General features: G+C 37.2%; 2 protein-coding genes and 1 pseudogene across 2 annotated transcripts in view; 1 reads left to right on the plus strand and 2 right to left on the minus strand.

The window, feature by feature from the left end:
• Positions 1-936, minus strand: part of LOC105306248 (olfactory receptor 51F2-like) — a 4,873-nt gene extending 3,937 nt beyond the window's left edge. Inside the window, exon 1 of the mRNA XM_011381146.1 lies at positions 3-936. Within this exon, the coding sequence (XP_011379448.1) occupies positions 3-936 (934 nt within the window). The remainder of the gene's footprint in view (positions 1-2) is intronic.
• A 5,390-nt stretch (positions 937-6,326) lies between these two features.
• On the minus strand, positions 6,327-7,271 carry LOC105306249 (olfactory receptor 51F2-like). The gene has a single exon (XM_011381147.1). It carries the CDS (start codon positions 7,269-7,271, stop codon positions 6,327-6,329), a length of 945 nt encoding a protein of 314 aa, XP_011379449.1.
• A 7,830-nt stretch (positions 7,272-15,101) lies between these two features.
• On the plus strand, positions 15,102-16,038 carry LOC111732143 (annotated as a pseudogene).
• Positions 16,039-17,090: the final 1,052 nt, after the last annotated feature.

Here is a 17,090-nt window from a genome sequence, read left to right on the forward strand (position 1 = left end):
GCTGGAATGAAGAACTTTCAGCACAGCCCTGCGTATCTGTTTGGTCTTCACACTGTAGATTATGGGGTTCATCACAGGGGGGAGCAGCAAGTAGGCATTGGCAATCAGAGTATGTACATAGGGTGGAGCCCATTTCCCAAATCTGTGAACAAAGGACAAACTGATCAATGAGATATAGAATACAGCAACAGCCCCAACATGGGAGATACACGTGCTAAAAGCTTTCTTCCTCTCTTCTGGGGACGCAATGCTGAGGACAGTCTTAATAATCAAAAGATAAGAAAGGATGATAAAAATTGAGTCCACCCCAGCAGTGGTAATCAAGGCTGTCAAGCCAAGTGCACTATTGATCCTGGTGTCTGTGCATGAGAGCTTCATCACATCAGGGTGGAAACAGTAGGAATGATGGAGCACGTGGCTATGACAGAATGAGAGACGCTTAAGAAGCACCAGTATAGGTATTTGTATTACAGTCCCTCTGGTGATGATTGCAGCTCCAATTTGTGCTATTTTAAGATCAGTTAAGACAGAGGTATATCTAAGAGGATTAGAAATGGCCACAAAACGATCAAAGGCCATGGCCAACAGCACCGAAGACTCCATGACAGTGAAAAGTTGAATGAAAAACATCTGTGACGAGCAGGCATTAAAGCTGATCTCCCTGGCATTGAACCAGAATATACCCAACATGGTGATCAAGGTGGATACAGACAAGCCGAGGTCAGTGGTGGACAGCATGGAGAGGAAATAATACATAGGTTCGTGGAGGTTAGGCTGAGTGACAATGACAAAGAGAATCAGGCTGTTTCCTGAGAGGGCGGTTATATAGAGAAAGCAGAAGAGAATGGAGATCCAGGTGTGGAATGCTTCCAGTCCAGGAACACCAGTCAGCAGGAAAACGATAGAAGAAGATGTGATATTCTGGAAAGTCGACATATTGAACTCAAAGTGCAGATTCTTAAGCTGAGTATCCTTCAATGAAAAATGCCTTATTTATTTTGAATTTAACATGAAATTAATTATATCACCTGGTAAACAATTTTTAAAAATTCAATATCTATATTATTTAAAGACTTCACATAGAATAGTGAAAAAAAGAAAACTAAGACCACATCTAATAAAGGAGCAGAAAATACAAAATGGATAATTGCATGGGAATACAAAATTTTTACTCAAATTAATGGAACAAATGACCCATCTACTTAAGTTCACATGTTAAGTAACGTGGCTGAGGTTTGAGTTCACCACTTCCTGACTTCACATGTAGACAGTCCATATATATTTGCTGTAATGTTCCCAAAAGGTCATTTGAATTCTCAGACAAATAGAAAACAGTATATGTAGTGGATCTTATTCAGTAAAAAAAATTATATTAGCGTCTAGAGGCCCAAAAAGAAAACCTCACTTCAAACATGAACAACTAAGAAATTACAAACAGAACTGTTTGAGTACATAGGGTCTACAATGTGAATATTATTCATAGTTTGATGTTAAGAATTTTGTCTTGCATGCCAAGTCAATTTTTTAAGATTGAATATTCCAACCTTTGTTGTGTTCAAGCATGGACTATTGCATTTAGGAACTAAGTTATCTCATGACAAGTTACTAAACTGAGTTGGCTGAATTTCCCTACTCTAAATATGTATATATATGGAATTTTTCTAAACACTGAAAAGAGAATGAATACATAGATATTTTTCAGCTCTGGGAAATAACCCCCAAAATTTTCTCATTTTTTTTAAAATTTCTATTCTGTTTTATTTGCACCAGAACAACAGTATATAAATATTCCAAATTCCTTCTTATTAACCCTGCCACTCTCTTGCATGCATCTCCTTCTCTTGACAAACAAGTTATTGAAAATTTGTTTAGCCTCATTTCTCTCTTTAATGGTTCACATTTACAGTTGAAACCTGGCTTCTCTTTGAACTGAAAAATACCCTGTTGCATTAATTGTTTATTGTTGCATAAAAACTAGCACGGATTCATGGCTTAAAACAAACGCATTCATTATCTCACATTTCAGTAAGTCCTATGTCTGAGCACAGCATAAATAGGATCCCTTCTCAAGATCTCACAAAGTTAAAATTAATATTTCTGCAAAGACTGTGTCCTCATCTGGAGCTTGGGGTCCTCATCCAAACTCATTCAGGTCATTGGCAGAATTGAGTTCCTTGTGGTATGGAACATCACTGTCTGGGCCTTGCGGTTGTTCTTAGCTCCTAGAGACTATCCTCAGTCCCAGACATGTGGACCTGTCACAACAGGATATCTTGCATTTTCTAATCCAGCAGCAGAATCTCTGCTGTTTCTTGTTTCTTGTAAAGGCTCACATGATTAGGTCAGGCCTACCCAGCATAATCACCTTTCGATTAACTCAAAGTCAAGTAATCAGAGTCCTTATTAACATCTGCAAACTTCCTTTGCCATACAATGTTACATAATAACAGGAGAGTTATTCTATCACATTCGTAGATCCACTCACACTCAAGGGATGGGTTTTATACTGGACAAGTACATAGAGGGCAGGAATCTTGATGGCCCTTTCAGAATTCTGTGTACACAGCTGTCTAGGACATCCAACCTCCAAACTTTAAGTTCAACTTCTGAAATGGCCTTTGATTGACCACCCTTACCTTTCAATTCCATCATCTGTCTTACATAAAACTCTCATTAGTTTTTGCAGGAACTACGGCAATATGCTCATGAGTAATTTTCCTGTCCTGAGTTTAAGTGTTTCCATGCTTTCCCCACGTTGATGCCAGCGTGATCTTGAAAATATATCTTCACATTGTTCCTCACACAGAGGTCTTCATTGTCTTCTTCACGAAGTTGAAACTCTTTGTCTCTTGATTATAGCAATCAAGGATCTTCTCAGTCTGACTAAAACCTACTCTGTGCTGCTCCCTGCTTCTTCCCAACCCCAGGAACCTTTTCATATAGTCAGTCTGGGCTTTTCCTATGTCATGAAACTACTAAATGTAGCAGGTTCTTTCATACTGATGTACTTTCTTTAATCACATACTTCCCACTCTTCTTTGAATGAGACTAAATTTTTCAGATTCATTATTTTCCTCCATTGATCCATTTATAAATTCTACATTAATTTATTTACTTCTGGAAGCATTTTGTGACATCACCTTCTCCATGTCAAGTCAGAAGGAATTGCTTCTTCCTCTGTAGGCACATCTGTTTTTATTGTGTGATTATAAGTTATTTTAAAAAAATGATTCTCCAACTAAAATAAGCTACTGGCAGGTGGATCATTGCTTATGCACCATTATATTCCAAATACCTTGCATGTGAGACAATAATATATACTTGATATAAATTAAATTTAAGATTTGTAAACCAAGGCTTCTGAAAATATATCAGGACTTAAACACATTCTTGTTTTGCCTGTTTAGATGACGCCATGTTTCCTGAAATTACACATATGATTATTGAAATTATCTTACTGAGTTCTCCCTCATTCCCACAGAGTAATATCTGTATGTGTTTGTGCCTCTCTCTGTGTGTATGCATATTATATTTGTTATACTTATGCTTTGGGTCTTTTTGATGGAAGACTATTCTTTTATTTAAAACATTTATGTGCCTTGTCCCTTATTTATGGATTGTAATTCTCTCCTTCTTATAAGACAATACTCCAAACCCACTGTAAGAGTGTGCTGCCAGATCCATGGGGGGCTACCATGAGTATCTCTCCTCTGATTACAGAGAGTCAGCAACATGGTTATAGGGTCAGACGAATCTAGGTTCAAATACTGTATCTATCACTAACTACCTGAGGTTCTTCAAATAACTTTACATCAGACTGTACTTCTCTGAAAGTAATAGTTCTTTTGTAAAACATCTAATATGCTGACTATTACAATTTAATAATGGTAAGTGAAAATGAGAATGAGGATGACAGTGGTGGTAGGAGGTGGCAGTACACCAGCTGAACTTAGGCAACAGTTTTGAAACATAGCTCAACCCAAAACTTACATCTAACCAATTACATGGGCGCTAACAATCTGCTCCAAGTAGTGCAATATATGGCCCATGGATCAACTGAACCCCATCAGTTAGAAGAGAATGTCCTCAGAAATAGATTGTATGAGGAAGCTTTCTACAATTTTCCTTAGACACCCATAAGAGCTTTTGGCAGTTAGCAAAATCTTCTTAAGGGAAACCTGTATATGTAGCCTGATTTTTTCCTCAATGAAGTAGTTTTACTTACAATGAATAGAGATGTGGCCTCCCCTGCCTTGTATGCCAGGAAAGGGCCTGAGGAGCTAAGGAGGTTTTCTGTTCAGAAGTAGAGGACATATATAAAGAGCTACAACTCAGGCTCCTGAAGTCTTTTAATTAGGAAACTATAAGTGGCCTTTTTTATGTCTCCAGAGTATGAAGTTTCTCGAGGGTTCATTCTCCATTACAATTGCCTTCCCTTCTGCCTCATTACATTTATTTGCAGGCATTGACGTTATAGTTATTTGATCTTATATCTTAATAAAATTATAATTCCTCGATCTTACATCTTGATAAAATTTTGTTAAAAGCAAATTTGTGAGCATAAAATTCCAAACAAGAATGCCTGCTCTATGCATGATTTCACATCTGATCCCCACACCACTTCCACACCCAGCTGATAAATGTGTTTTCCTCCAAGATCTCTTGGATGAATTTTGTTCTTTTTTAGAAATCTCTTTGCTTCTGCCAAAGAAGAAGAAGAAAGAAGAAGGAGGAGGAGGAAGGGGAGGAAGGGGAGAAGGAGAAGGAGGAGGAGGTGCAGCAGCAGAAGCAGAAGCAGCAGCAGCTTCATTTATTTTTTCACAAAACATTTTAAGTATCTGTCACACTCCAGAGTTTTGCACTGATGATACAGAGAATAGAACAAAGTTACTTCCCTTCAAATGCTTAAATCCCAGTAAAGAAACAGACATAAGACTTGGTGATTACAATAAGACATGTTTATAATGAGAACACAGAAGAGCATGTATTCATCCTGCAGGAAGGTCAGCACCAGATCTGTCAGGAGACAAGGGAGCACAGAACAGAGAAAGAACAGGGTGACTAATAACTTATTAGTTATTAGTATGCCTGGGACCCTGAGTTCAAGCTGAGAAGCAAGTGGGAAGTGATGAAGCTAAATAGGGAGGCAACATTCATGTCATGGAAGTACTGGCAGTCTAAAACATTTTAATCTAAATAACACAATAGAATTTGCTCAGTGTGGGATTCTCTTTTTGTCAAAAAGCATATTTCTACAGCTCCTTGCGAAGCAAGTAAGGAAGTCAGTTGCCTTGTTGATGCTCTATAATATATGCTGTTCCATGCTTGGTTTCACTATCAACCTGAATAGTAAGAATATCAAATTTTCCCTCTAGGCCACAATATATTCATTATGCAGAAATATCAACTTAGGAAATATTCATAAACACATCTCAATGTGCTCAAAATATCTTAGCAGACACCTCATCACCTACTCTTCCAAATTCTACATCAGATTAACCAGACTTATTTTCAACATTGATTCAGATAGTCTTGCCCAAGCATTGTTTCAAAAGATCTATTTTTTTAAAAAAAGCAAAATTTGTAAATATACATCAAGCTCTGACAGTTTTTATTATTATTATTATTATTATTATTATTAATTATCATCATCATCATTATTATTATTATTATTATGTAATCCAAGTGCCTGACTTAAGCTTTCATTGACAAGCCACTCACTTCATAGAGGCATTCACTTCAAAAATGGCTATCTGAGGGGGGACCAAAAGGACATTGCCAGCCACAAATGTACATGAAGAACCAGGTTTCCCCCGTCCCCCTGCCAAAAGAGGCCTGAAGGACTCTTTTTGAATTAAGAAATTACCTTTCTATTCACATTTCTTCTTTTTTATTGTACTTGTTTATGTTTCTCAGCCATTTGGGGAGAAATAATAATCAATACCAATTAACTACAAGAATTACTGAAACCTAGACTTTCCTACTGATTTAAATTACGTCAGACAGCCCTTGAATAGCTACATGCTCCAGAGCTGGTAAGACAGTCTAGACCCCAAAGCATGAATTCATTTTTCCATGCTCGTAGACATATTTTAACCACAGCTCTATCCCGTGCCCAGTGAAGTATCTGTGGAAGCACCAGAATTACACAAGACACCATCCCTGCTCTCACGGAATTTACTACATAAGTAGTAAGCTACTAGATCATCAAAATAGAGTGAAAGCATGTATTAACATGCTTTTTCAAGATACAATTGTAATTCACACAGGTCAATGATTAAATACGAGTCAGAGACTTTGTGAAGATATGATATTCTCAAAATCTCCTAAACTAGCTTAGAAAGGAATACTTTGATCACAGCCTTGCGAATTTGCTTGGTCTTCACACTGTAGATTATGGGATTCATTACAGGAGGGATGAGCAGATAAACATTGGCAATGAGAGTGTGCACAAGGGGAGAGGCATGCTTCCCAAATCTATGCACCAGTGACAAGCTGATCATGGGGATATAGAAGATGGCAACGGCACTTATGTGTGAGACACAGGTACCAAAGGCCTTTTTCCGCTCCTCTGGGGAAGCAATGCTGAGCACAGAGTGGATGATCAGAACATAAGATAGGAGGATCAAGACAGAGTCCAAGCCAGCAGTAGAGATTACAATGGCTAGGCCAAATGCACTGTTGATCTTGGTGTCTGTGCATGAAAGCTTCATCACATCAGGATGGAAACAATACGAATGGTGCAGAACGTGACTACGGCAGAAAGAGAGACGTTTAAGGAGCAGGAGCAAAGGCACTAGAGCTGTTGTTCCCCTAATAACAATTGCAAAGCCCACTTTGATGATCCTTGAATTGGTTAAGATTGTAGCATATCTCAGTGCATTACAGATGGCAATGAAGCGGTCAAAGGCCATCGCCAAGAGTACTGAGGACTCCATGAACGTGAAACCATGGATAAAGAACATTTGGCCAATGCAGGCATCAAAGCTAATTTCTCGAGCATTGAACCAGAAAATACCCAGCATGGTGACCAGTGTGGAAAGACAAAGCCCCAGGTCCGTGAAGGATAGCATGGAGAGAAAATAATACATGGGTTCATGGAGGCTCGACTCGGTGATGATGACAAACAAGATCATGCCATTCCCAGAGATGGCAATGGCATAGAGACAACAGAACGGGATGGAGATCCAGGCATGGTAAGTTTCAAAGCCAGGAATGCCAGTAAGAAAGAAGACTTCAGGATGGAAAGTGCTCTGATTGAAGGAGGGCATGATGAATGAAGGAAGTAGATTATTTCCCTAGGGGAGAAAAAAAGCATATCCTATAAAATTAGGGAAGAAAATGTTTTCATTCTCTTCTACACATCATATAATTTAAGATTACTAATGAATCTTGACCTGTTCTTCAATAACAGTGAATATCCAGTTATTCTTAGATTTGGAGTTGATCTGGGGTGAACTAGAGAAAGAGACAGAGCACTAAATTGTATGAGGACACCTGGTTTCAGCAGGACTCTCACATGTTAGATCTAGGCTTCAGTATATTTCCATATCGATATATAAAAGAGGAGCTTAGAATAGATGATGGTAACAATTTTTCAGTTCTAATTTTGTCTTTATAGACAAATAGGATATTTCTGGGTAACCACACAACAACACAAAAGGCAAGTTATCCTGCTTTTCTTCACTTCTAAGTTTCAAAGGCAAAAATCCTTAAGAGGTTCATTGAAATTTATAAGTCTTCGTGTACCAAATTTGTAAATACTTGTGCACTACAAAGTGCCAGTGTGTACAATGGACATGATTAGAATTTGACCTGGCACTCCAAGAAAATATGTACACGACTCTGGGAAAGAAAATATCTGAGTGTAAGTTAACATGGTGTGTTTCATTTCAACCTCTGAGCAAACAGGCAGTGACCTCAACTTGAGTGAGAATAATTGGTTACAGCAGGTGTGACCAAAAAGGTATTTCTCTAGCTATTTTGAAGAAAGAAGAGAAAAATGTTCAATATAGGAAGTCCCTTGAGGACTCACTAAAAAAATTAATGGCTGGAAAACTTGAATTGAAGCAATGCAAAACAAAAGAAAATCCAGGAGTATGGAGTGAGCACTTGGAGATCAGTTGGAAGATAAGCTTCACTTGTTCACCTGAACATATATGCAAGAACCTCTGTGACACCCGTCCTGATAATAAGTTTTATGAATTGTCAAACTGATATCTAAATTAAAGTCTCAGGAATGATAATAATATCTTGTAATAATAAAATCTAAGAGAAAAGAGGTCTGAGGAAATAGCCCTGAGGAATAGCAGTATTTAGGAAAAGGCAGAAGAAGCATCTACCATTGAGACCGCAGAGGCATGGCCACTAATGTAAAAATGGCCCCCTGGAAAATGCAAAGACTGCATCATTTTTTCTCAAACCTGTAATCTAAGAGCCAGGAAAAAATGCCTGGTATAATGGCATCTAAGAGAATCAGTAGAATAAATGAATGATTTGCATCTAGTCATAGTTATAGACCTTAGACATTTAATATCAGACATATATTGTGATTTCTGATATATAACCCCCTCAAATTAGATGTTCATGTAACCATATTGACATATATTAAAATAGGAGATGATAAACTAATAGTTTTCTTATTAATTTGGTATTTAGTCCTGATACTAAACCTTGGCTCAAATTTAGACAATATATCAAAAACAAATTTTTCTGGATGAAGTGGTAAGAACCTTTAAAGTATATCTTCTTTACTTTAAACCTTCTTTACTTTAAAGCTAGGGAAGGAGGCTCTTTTTATTATAACAAATAAATTAAGATACCCCAGTGGGTTTAGTGTCCAAGGTAGCCTTCTCTTTAATAACAATAGTGATAATGTATTAAATCTCTCTTATGTACCAAACAATTAAGTTCATTATATCTCTTTCTCTGAATCCTTCTTTCAACTGCTCTGCACACTTCTCATGTTATGTTAACTCATATAATCAAAGAGAACATAAAACAACTTCTAAATGCAGAGGATTCTGTTAGTAAAGCTGTGGGTGGAAATAGCTTTCTTTTCTTTTTTTAAATTCTATGATTCTTACACTACTCTTGGGTGTTCTTGCACTAAAACTAATGAGGAAATAAAATATTAAATAACTATTCTTGGAAAGATATATTTAAATGTCTTTACCTCCCACAGAGAAGTCTTCCAAGACAGGGCTATAACAAACATCTTTGTAATCAGACTACCAAAAACATATAAATAAACTGCCCCAACTACCAAAATTCACATTCATTACTATCACAACAACATGCTTTGGGTATTATTAGCTCCTTTTTACAGATGAGAAAACTGAGGCTAAGATTAGAAAACCAAGGCTCAGAAGAATCATGTCATTTTCTCACATTTATCCAACATGACAATGGCAGATCTAAGAAGTGAACTCTGTTCTCTCTGACTTTAAACCATATGTTCTGCCACTCCATATTCAAAAAGAACTTCAACTTTTTTAAAATGTGGAATTAACACATGCTCATAACTTCATGATTATAGTCTATATTTTAAAAATCATTTTGAACAATACATCGATTATTTTTAAATTGACATATAAATATATAATATGGGAATCTGTTGAATATATACTACTTAATTAACCAATTTCTTCTGATCTGTTGGTTTTATAAACTATCTGAAGATTATACAGTCCCTGGTATATTCAGAAAAGACCTGAATGCACTAAAATACTGACCTTATGCAAAAAAGAAATCTTGAATCGGGAAAGGAAGTTCATTTGATTCTGCCTCCTGCTCTTTGAAAAGTTATCTCAGGCAGCAACAGAGAGTCTTTTAAAAGAGAGGAAGGAGATGCCCAGCTAGCTCAGTCGGTAGAGCATGAGACTTTTAAAGGAGAGAAAGGGTAGGATTGGTATTATTTGAACATGACAAATGTATGGGCGGAAAGGTCCTTCTGTGCTAAGGCTGAGGAAACAGCCCCTGATTGGTCTTGCCCCCTTAAACCATCTCCAAAGAGATTCTCTTTTGCCAGGACAACTCATAGGGAGTTATCAGAGATGCGAGAAGTATCAGATTGGAAAAAAGAGAGCTTTTATAAGGAGCCCACAATCTTCTTGGCTAGAAATATTTACCCAGCAGAAACACAAATTCCTAGGAGAGAACTCTATACAGCACTGTTCTTCTAACCCTTTGTGCCCCAAATGACAAACTTTGAATGGCAACTTCTTTTCAGTCTAGCTTCACTCTTCTTTCTCCAAAGGAAAGTCCTAGAGATGAATTACAATTCTAGTTCTCATCCAAGAGCAATTTGACCCCTGAACAGCTGTAAATCAAAGCTTTGCATAAGGCAAAAGCAAGGGGGAAGTGTTCATGAATGTCCCATGAGTTTGCTCACCAGTCCTTTGCCATTATAACAGCAATCATAAGACACAGAACCCAGGCAGGAAAGGCATTGCTGAGTAATTATATTCACTGAAGATAGTGCAATAGTCTCTGGGCATTCTGAATATCTAGGTAGTTGTTACCAACTTGTGCACAGACACACAAAAAATGATAACTTAAAAAGAAGTGACCCAGCAAACAAGCACATAAAAACATGCTCCACATCATGTGTTATCAGGGAAATGCAAATTAAAACAACAATGAGATACCATTACACATCTATTAGAATGGCCCAAATCCAGAACAGACAACACCAAATGCTGGCTGGAGCAATAAGAACTCTCATTCATTGCTGGTAGGAATGCAAAATGATATAGCCATTTTGTAAGAAAGTTGGTAGTTTAAATTAAACATACTCTTATCACTTGCACTCTTTAGTATATACCCAAAAGAGCTGAAAACTAATGTCTACACAAAAATTACACATGGATGTTTATGGCAGGTTTATTCAAAATTGCCCATACTTAAAGGCAACAAAGATGTCCTTCAGTAGGTGAATGGATAAATAACTATGATACACCCAAACAGTGAAATATTTTCAGAGCTAAAAAAAAAAGTGATCAGCCATGAAAACACATGAAACCTAAATGTATATTACTAAGTGAATGAAGTCAGTCGGAAAAGGCAAAATACCATATGATTCCAACAACATGACATTCAGGAAAAGGAAAACTATGGAGACAGTAAAAAAAAAAATCAGTAGTTGCAGGGGCTTCAGGGCTTAGGAATTAATAGATGGAGTACTACGATGTTTAAGGCAATGAAAACACTCTGGTATTATAATGGTAGATACATATCATTATACATTTGCCCCCATATCCGTATAACACATAAGACCAAGAGTGAACCCAAATGTAAACTATGGACTTTGAGTAATGATGAGGCATCAATGTAAGTTCATCGATTGTAACAGATGAACCCCTCAGGTGGGGAATGTTGACAATGGGCCCAAAACTCAGCTCTATCACCAAATGTGTGACCTCCAACTAACTATGTACCCATCCCACCTCCGTTTCTTCATCTGTACATATGGAAAATAATCATATCTGATTCATAGATTTATTTCATATAATAAATAAAATGACTCAATATTAATCCATAGAAAAGTCTTAGCATGGTACACTTTGCACTCACTCATAATATGTGATTAAGCATTATTATTATTCTTATTAATTATTATTATTATCTGCCATTACTGTTATTGTTTTTCATTAGTATAGCAGTTTTAATAAATTATCACTTCATGCCAGATACTATGCTCCAGACATGAGATTAAAAGGTATAGTCTCTACCCTCGAGGGGTTCACACTTCTGATAGATAAGATGACCATTACAATAAGACAAATCTGACCAATACATCATCTTGCTTTGACTTTCCAGTTCCCCGAGAAACCTGGCCTTGCAGCACCTCTGGCTCTATCTATTTTTCCACTCTCTCTGCTTCAATTATACTGAACTCACCTTCAGGTCCTTGGACATGGCATGCTTTTGCTCACCTCTGAGGCTTGTCTCGTTTTGTTCTCCAAGCCATTAAGTTATTTACTGATCCTAAATTTTGTCTCAAGTGTAATTCAAAAGAGATTTTGGTTTTTACTGACATAAAATTTACATTTGTGATACAATTAAAAGAGTTTTTCCTGCATTTTCTGATTTCAAAATTGAAGATAAATTTATAGAAGCTGAATATTTTGGAGTTTTTTAAATTTTTGCTTTGTTTTTGTTTTGTTTTTTTTGTGTTTGTTCTTTAGTTGCCCTTCTTTGTGGTTCCCTAATATCACACTCAATCTGCCTGTGAGATCAAACACCACACCTGCTTACTGTGCCTAAAACATTTTCTTAAATGCCTATCATCTCATCATCCTACTTTCCATTGTCATGCCCTCATCGCAAGCTCTCCTGGGAAACTCTTTCTTATTTCCTCAGATCTCATTTCAGCAATTATATTTGGCTAGCCTCCCTTGACCACACAAGCGTAGGTTGTCCCAGCATCTATGTGATCTACATCAGTGCTTCTCAAACATGAATGTCACATGAGTTCCTTAGGTATCTAGCAAAACATGCACAGTATGATTCAGTGCTTCCAGGTGATGCCAATACTATTGGTCCTTCAACTGCAAAGATCTCTATTAATTCCTATATTAAAATAACTATAATGCAGTGTTGTAATTTCCCATGTACTTAACTATGTCCTCCACTAGACTCCATAATATCTGAGGCAATGTCTATTGTACTCTGTTAAATCCTCAGATCTTTTTTAATAACAATTATATAGTATGTATACAATATTTTTGTAATGATCAATTAATGAATGAATAATGTTGGCGGAAGTATGGTAGGAGCGGAAAGGAATAGGATAAATAGGAATAATAGCCAGAAGCAGTTCATAGAGAGATGTAAGAATGAGCTGCATTTTTTTGTCCACTAAAATTGAGTGGTCAGTTTTGGCCAAATCAACAGGGTAGGAGAATTGCTAATAATTTGACATTGCTGGATCCTGAAGAGGAAAATGAGACTTTCACCAGACAGTGGAGGGCAAGTAGGATTGTAGGACCCTGATATTTTTTGTAAATAGTGGCCTAAACAGAACAGTCATTGATGTGGCAACCAGTTTTTGTTGTTATTATTATTGTTTGGTTACTTTTAAGTTTATTTTTACAGTATGGATACATTAACCATAGATCACATGATTTGTCTCTGGTCTCTTGCTCCTGTCTCAGACCTTTTGTTTCTTTCAGAACTTGCACTGTTTATTGCCTTGTTAAGACTCTCAGCCCTGAATTCTACTTTCCCATTTTCTGATTCAGCATGACCATGCATATCAGCTGCTACATGCATGAATTTTAAAGGCTGTGTGATGGCCTATGACTGGATATAAAAATTTTATTTCAGTGTTTTTGAGAATGTTTGTTACCTACAGTTTTGACTACTGCAAATAATGCTGCAAAAAATATTTCTTTAGATAACACATGACCTGAATCTCTGATATTTTCCTTGGATAAATTGCTAGAAATAGCATATTATGGGCATTTTGAGGCAATAAAATACTGAAAAAGCCACTTCCAGAAAGTTTATACAAATATCATAAAACGACACTTAGTCCACAATGACACAGCAATACAACACAATTGTAAGTTTTAAAAACATATTTGCAAAGGGGATTCTCTGCACTACCTTTCCTGTCTCAAAAGCACTTTCCAGGAAATCACTCACCTTGCTTTTGGATTTTTAAGAGAGTATTGTGAGGAGTGACAACAGAAGCACAATGGAGTGAGAGATGTCCCAGGATCTATCCCCTTGAAATAACAATAACCCAAACATCTAAAACTCAACAAATAACACCCAACCTGCGCACAAGGAGGAGGGGGAGGGCAGAAATTGTGGCTGGTTCCCCAAACAGCCCTGCCTGAGGGATCTGTGAGCTCCAAGCAGCGGAGCCCAAGGATCAGGGTAGAAAATGGAGCGGCAACTAACTGAGTAGGGGCAACCACTAGATCTTAGTAGTCACAGTTGGGAATGCAAGGCTGAGACACAGAAGACTAGCAGCAACCTCCACCCACCAACTTAGAATGTGCCCTGCCTCCACCCCTTATCCTCCAAGACCAAACAACGCTGAGCCCTAGGAGAATTTGAGCAAATGCTACCAAAACTATTGCTAATACTAAGAAGGACTAAGACCAAAGGTAGTGATCATGATTGAATATTTATAAGAAAAAAAAAAAACCATTATTAAGTCTCAAAGTGGGGAAAAATCGATGAAAAAAACAATTATTTTTGCAATTGCAACAAAAAGAAGGAAATACCTAGGAATAAGCCTAACGAAACATGTGAAGGACCTATATAATGAAAACTATAATACCCTATTAAAAGAAATTGAAGAAGACACAAAGAAATGGAAAGATATTCCATGTGCTTGGATTGGAAGAATCAACATAGCTAAAACTTAAATTAAACATAGTTAAAACCTTATTATCCAAAGCATTATATAGATTTAATTCAATCTCCATCAAAATCCCATCAGCACTTTTTAAAGAAATAGAACGAAAAATCATCAGATTTGTATGGAAGCACAAAAGACTACAAATCCGCAAATCCATCCTGAGAAAAAAGAACAAGCCTGGAAGTATCACTCTGCCTGACTTGAAATTATACTACAAAGCAACAGTAATCAAAATGGCATGGTATTGGCAAAAAAAACCCCAAAAAACAGATGTACAGACCAGTGGCACAAAATTAAGAATCCAGAAGTAAACCCCTGATTATATGGGCAAATAATTTTTGACAAAGGAGCCAAAAACATACAATGGAGAAAGAAAAGCCTCAAATGGTACTGGGAAAACTGGAAAGCCATCTGCAAAAGAAAGAAACTGGAAGGTTGTCTATCATCGCACACCAAAATTAACCCAAAGTGGATTAAGGACCTGAATATAAGACCTGAAACAATAAATTGTGTAGAAGAAAACAAAGAAACTAAATTCAAGGACCTTGGACTTAAAGAGGATTTTATAAATTTGAACTCAGAGGCAAGGGAAGTAAAAGCAAAAATAAATAAATGGGACTACATCAAACTAAAAGCTTCTGCAAAGCAAAAGAAACCATCAACAAGGTAAAGAGACAATCTGTCTTTGAATAGGAAGTGAGGTGCCAGCTCATCTAATCCAGGCATGACTACCTTAAACCACACTGGTGTTAGCCACACAGTCTTCCACTTCCTGGGCATCCCCGGCCTTGAGGACCAGCACATGTGGATTTCCATCTCCTTCTTCATTTCCTACATCATGGCCCTGCTTGTTAACAGCCTTCTTATCTTCATTATCTTCACAAAGCGCAGCCTCAGTGAACCCATGTATCTTTTTCTCTGCTTGCTGGCTGGAGCTGACATTGTCTTCTCTACATGCATAGTACCTAAGGCCTTGGCCATTTTCTGGTTCCATGCTGAGGAGATCTCCCTGGATTGATACACTCAGCTCTTCTTCATTCATTCCACATTCATCTGTGAGTCAGGGATCCTGTTGGTGATGGCCTTTGACCACTACATCGCCATATGCTACCCACTGAGATACACCACTATTCTTACACATGAGCTGATTGGGAAAATTGGTGTGACTAGGTTTCTGAAAAGTTTTTGATGCGTCATTCTCCACAGTATTTCTCCTGAAAAGACTGACTTTCTGCAAAAGTAACGTCCTCCCAAACACTGCTTATAAGCACATTCTCTTGGCCCATGTTTCCTGTGATGACATATAAGTAAATATCTGGTATCAGATTTTTGTCCTAATGTCAAACTTGGTCTTAGATGCTGTGCTAATTTTTGTTTCATATATGCTTATTCTGTGTACTGTCTTCCACATTGCATCTCGAGATGCTCGCCACAGAGCTCTCAATACATGTGGCTCCCATGTCTGTGTCATCATTCTCTTTTATGGGCCTGGGATCTTCTGAGTTCTTACTCAAAGATTTGGTCACCACATCCCACTCCATCCTCATGTTCTGCTGGCCGATGTCTACAGTCTCATTCTACATATGTAAAATCCCATCATTTATGGGATCAAGACCAGACAGATCAGAGACCAGGTATTTCATATGTTGTTCACAAATTAGAAATAACTTTCATGCTGCAAGCCAACATTCTTTTTTATAGTAATTCAATCCACGTATGAAGTGAATTTTAGCCCCAGTGGATGGCAGTAGGTGAGATACTAGTCAAATGACTCCAGATGATGATGTTTCTAATGCAATTGCATCAGTGATGTTTTGATGCATGTTCCTTCCAAAGCTTCTAATATGTCATTAAATATTAGTGTTATTGGGGCCTTAGTTAGCTATCTCACCAACAGAATTGTGAACTATATCAGGCCACCTCTCTCAGTCTCACTTACCTCTTTAACCCTGGACTGGAGAATTAGATAAGTTGAATATTTGACAGTGATTTTTCCTAGCAAATACTGAACGATTTTTTCCTAGAGTGTTTTTTTTTGTTTGTTTGTTTGTTTGTTTGTTTTTTGCTTCTGAACAGCTTTATTCTCATCAACTCTAAGACATTTCTCCAGCCATTTTTTTTTATGTCTTGGTGTCTTTAATTTTTTATTGGATCATTCCCACCTTTTTACATAATTTTTTCTCCAATGTAAAAAAATAACAAAACAAATATAAATTTGAAAAGATGAAAGATTGAGAGTTTCGGAAGAAAAAAAAAATGTGAAATCTACATTCACTTACAGTTACCACTTCTTTTCTCTTCCCCATAATAGAAGAAAGCATCCAGAATGGTTTCTGCACTGGGTGGCTCGAATCTCATTTTTCTCTTGATCCCAGTCCATTTTGGCTTTTGCCCACACCATCTCATCTAAAGTGCACTTAGATGGTTCTAAATCAATAGTCAAAACCTGTCCTCACCTTAAACAATTTAACAGTAGCATGTCGATACATTTAATCATCCTCTCTCATGAAAATCTTTGCTCATCCCACCTGTTTTGTGTTCCTATGGTTTTTGTGGCTCTCCTGAGACTTTTTTGATGTCCTTTTTTCTCATGTCCTTGACTTTTTAATACTGGAATTCCTAAGGCTTTGTCCTGGAACTCCTATTCTTCTCTATCTACAATCACTCTCTAATCTCTTCCATTCTCATGGCTTCAGATGCAACATTATGCTCT

Source organism: Pteropus vampyrus, unplaced genomic scaffold, assembly GCF_000151845.1.
Source record: "Pteropus vampyrus isolate Shadow unplaced genomic scaffold, Pvam_2.0 Scaffold431, whole genome shotgun sequence".
NCBI lineage: Eukaryota > Metazoa > Chordata > Mammalia > Chiroptera > Pteropodidae > Pteropus > Pteropus vampyrus.

What these genes read in the sequence shown, in the direction of transcription:
- LOC105306249 (XM_011381147.1), bottom strand. Translation starts at nt 7,271, where the DNA reads ATGCCCTCCTTCAATCAGAGCACTTTCCATCCTGAAGTCTTCTTTCTT.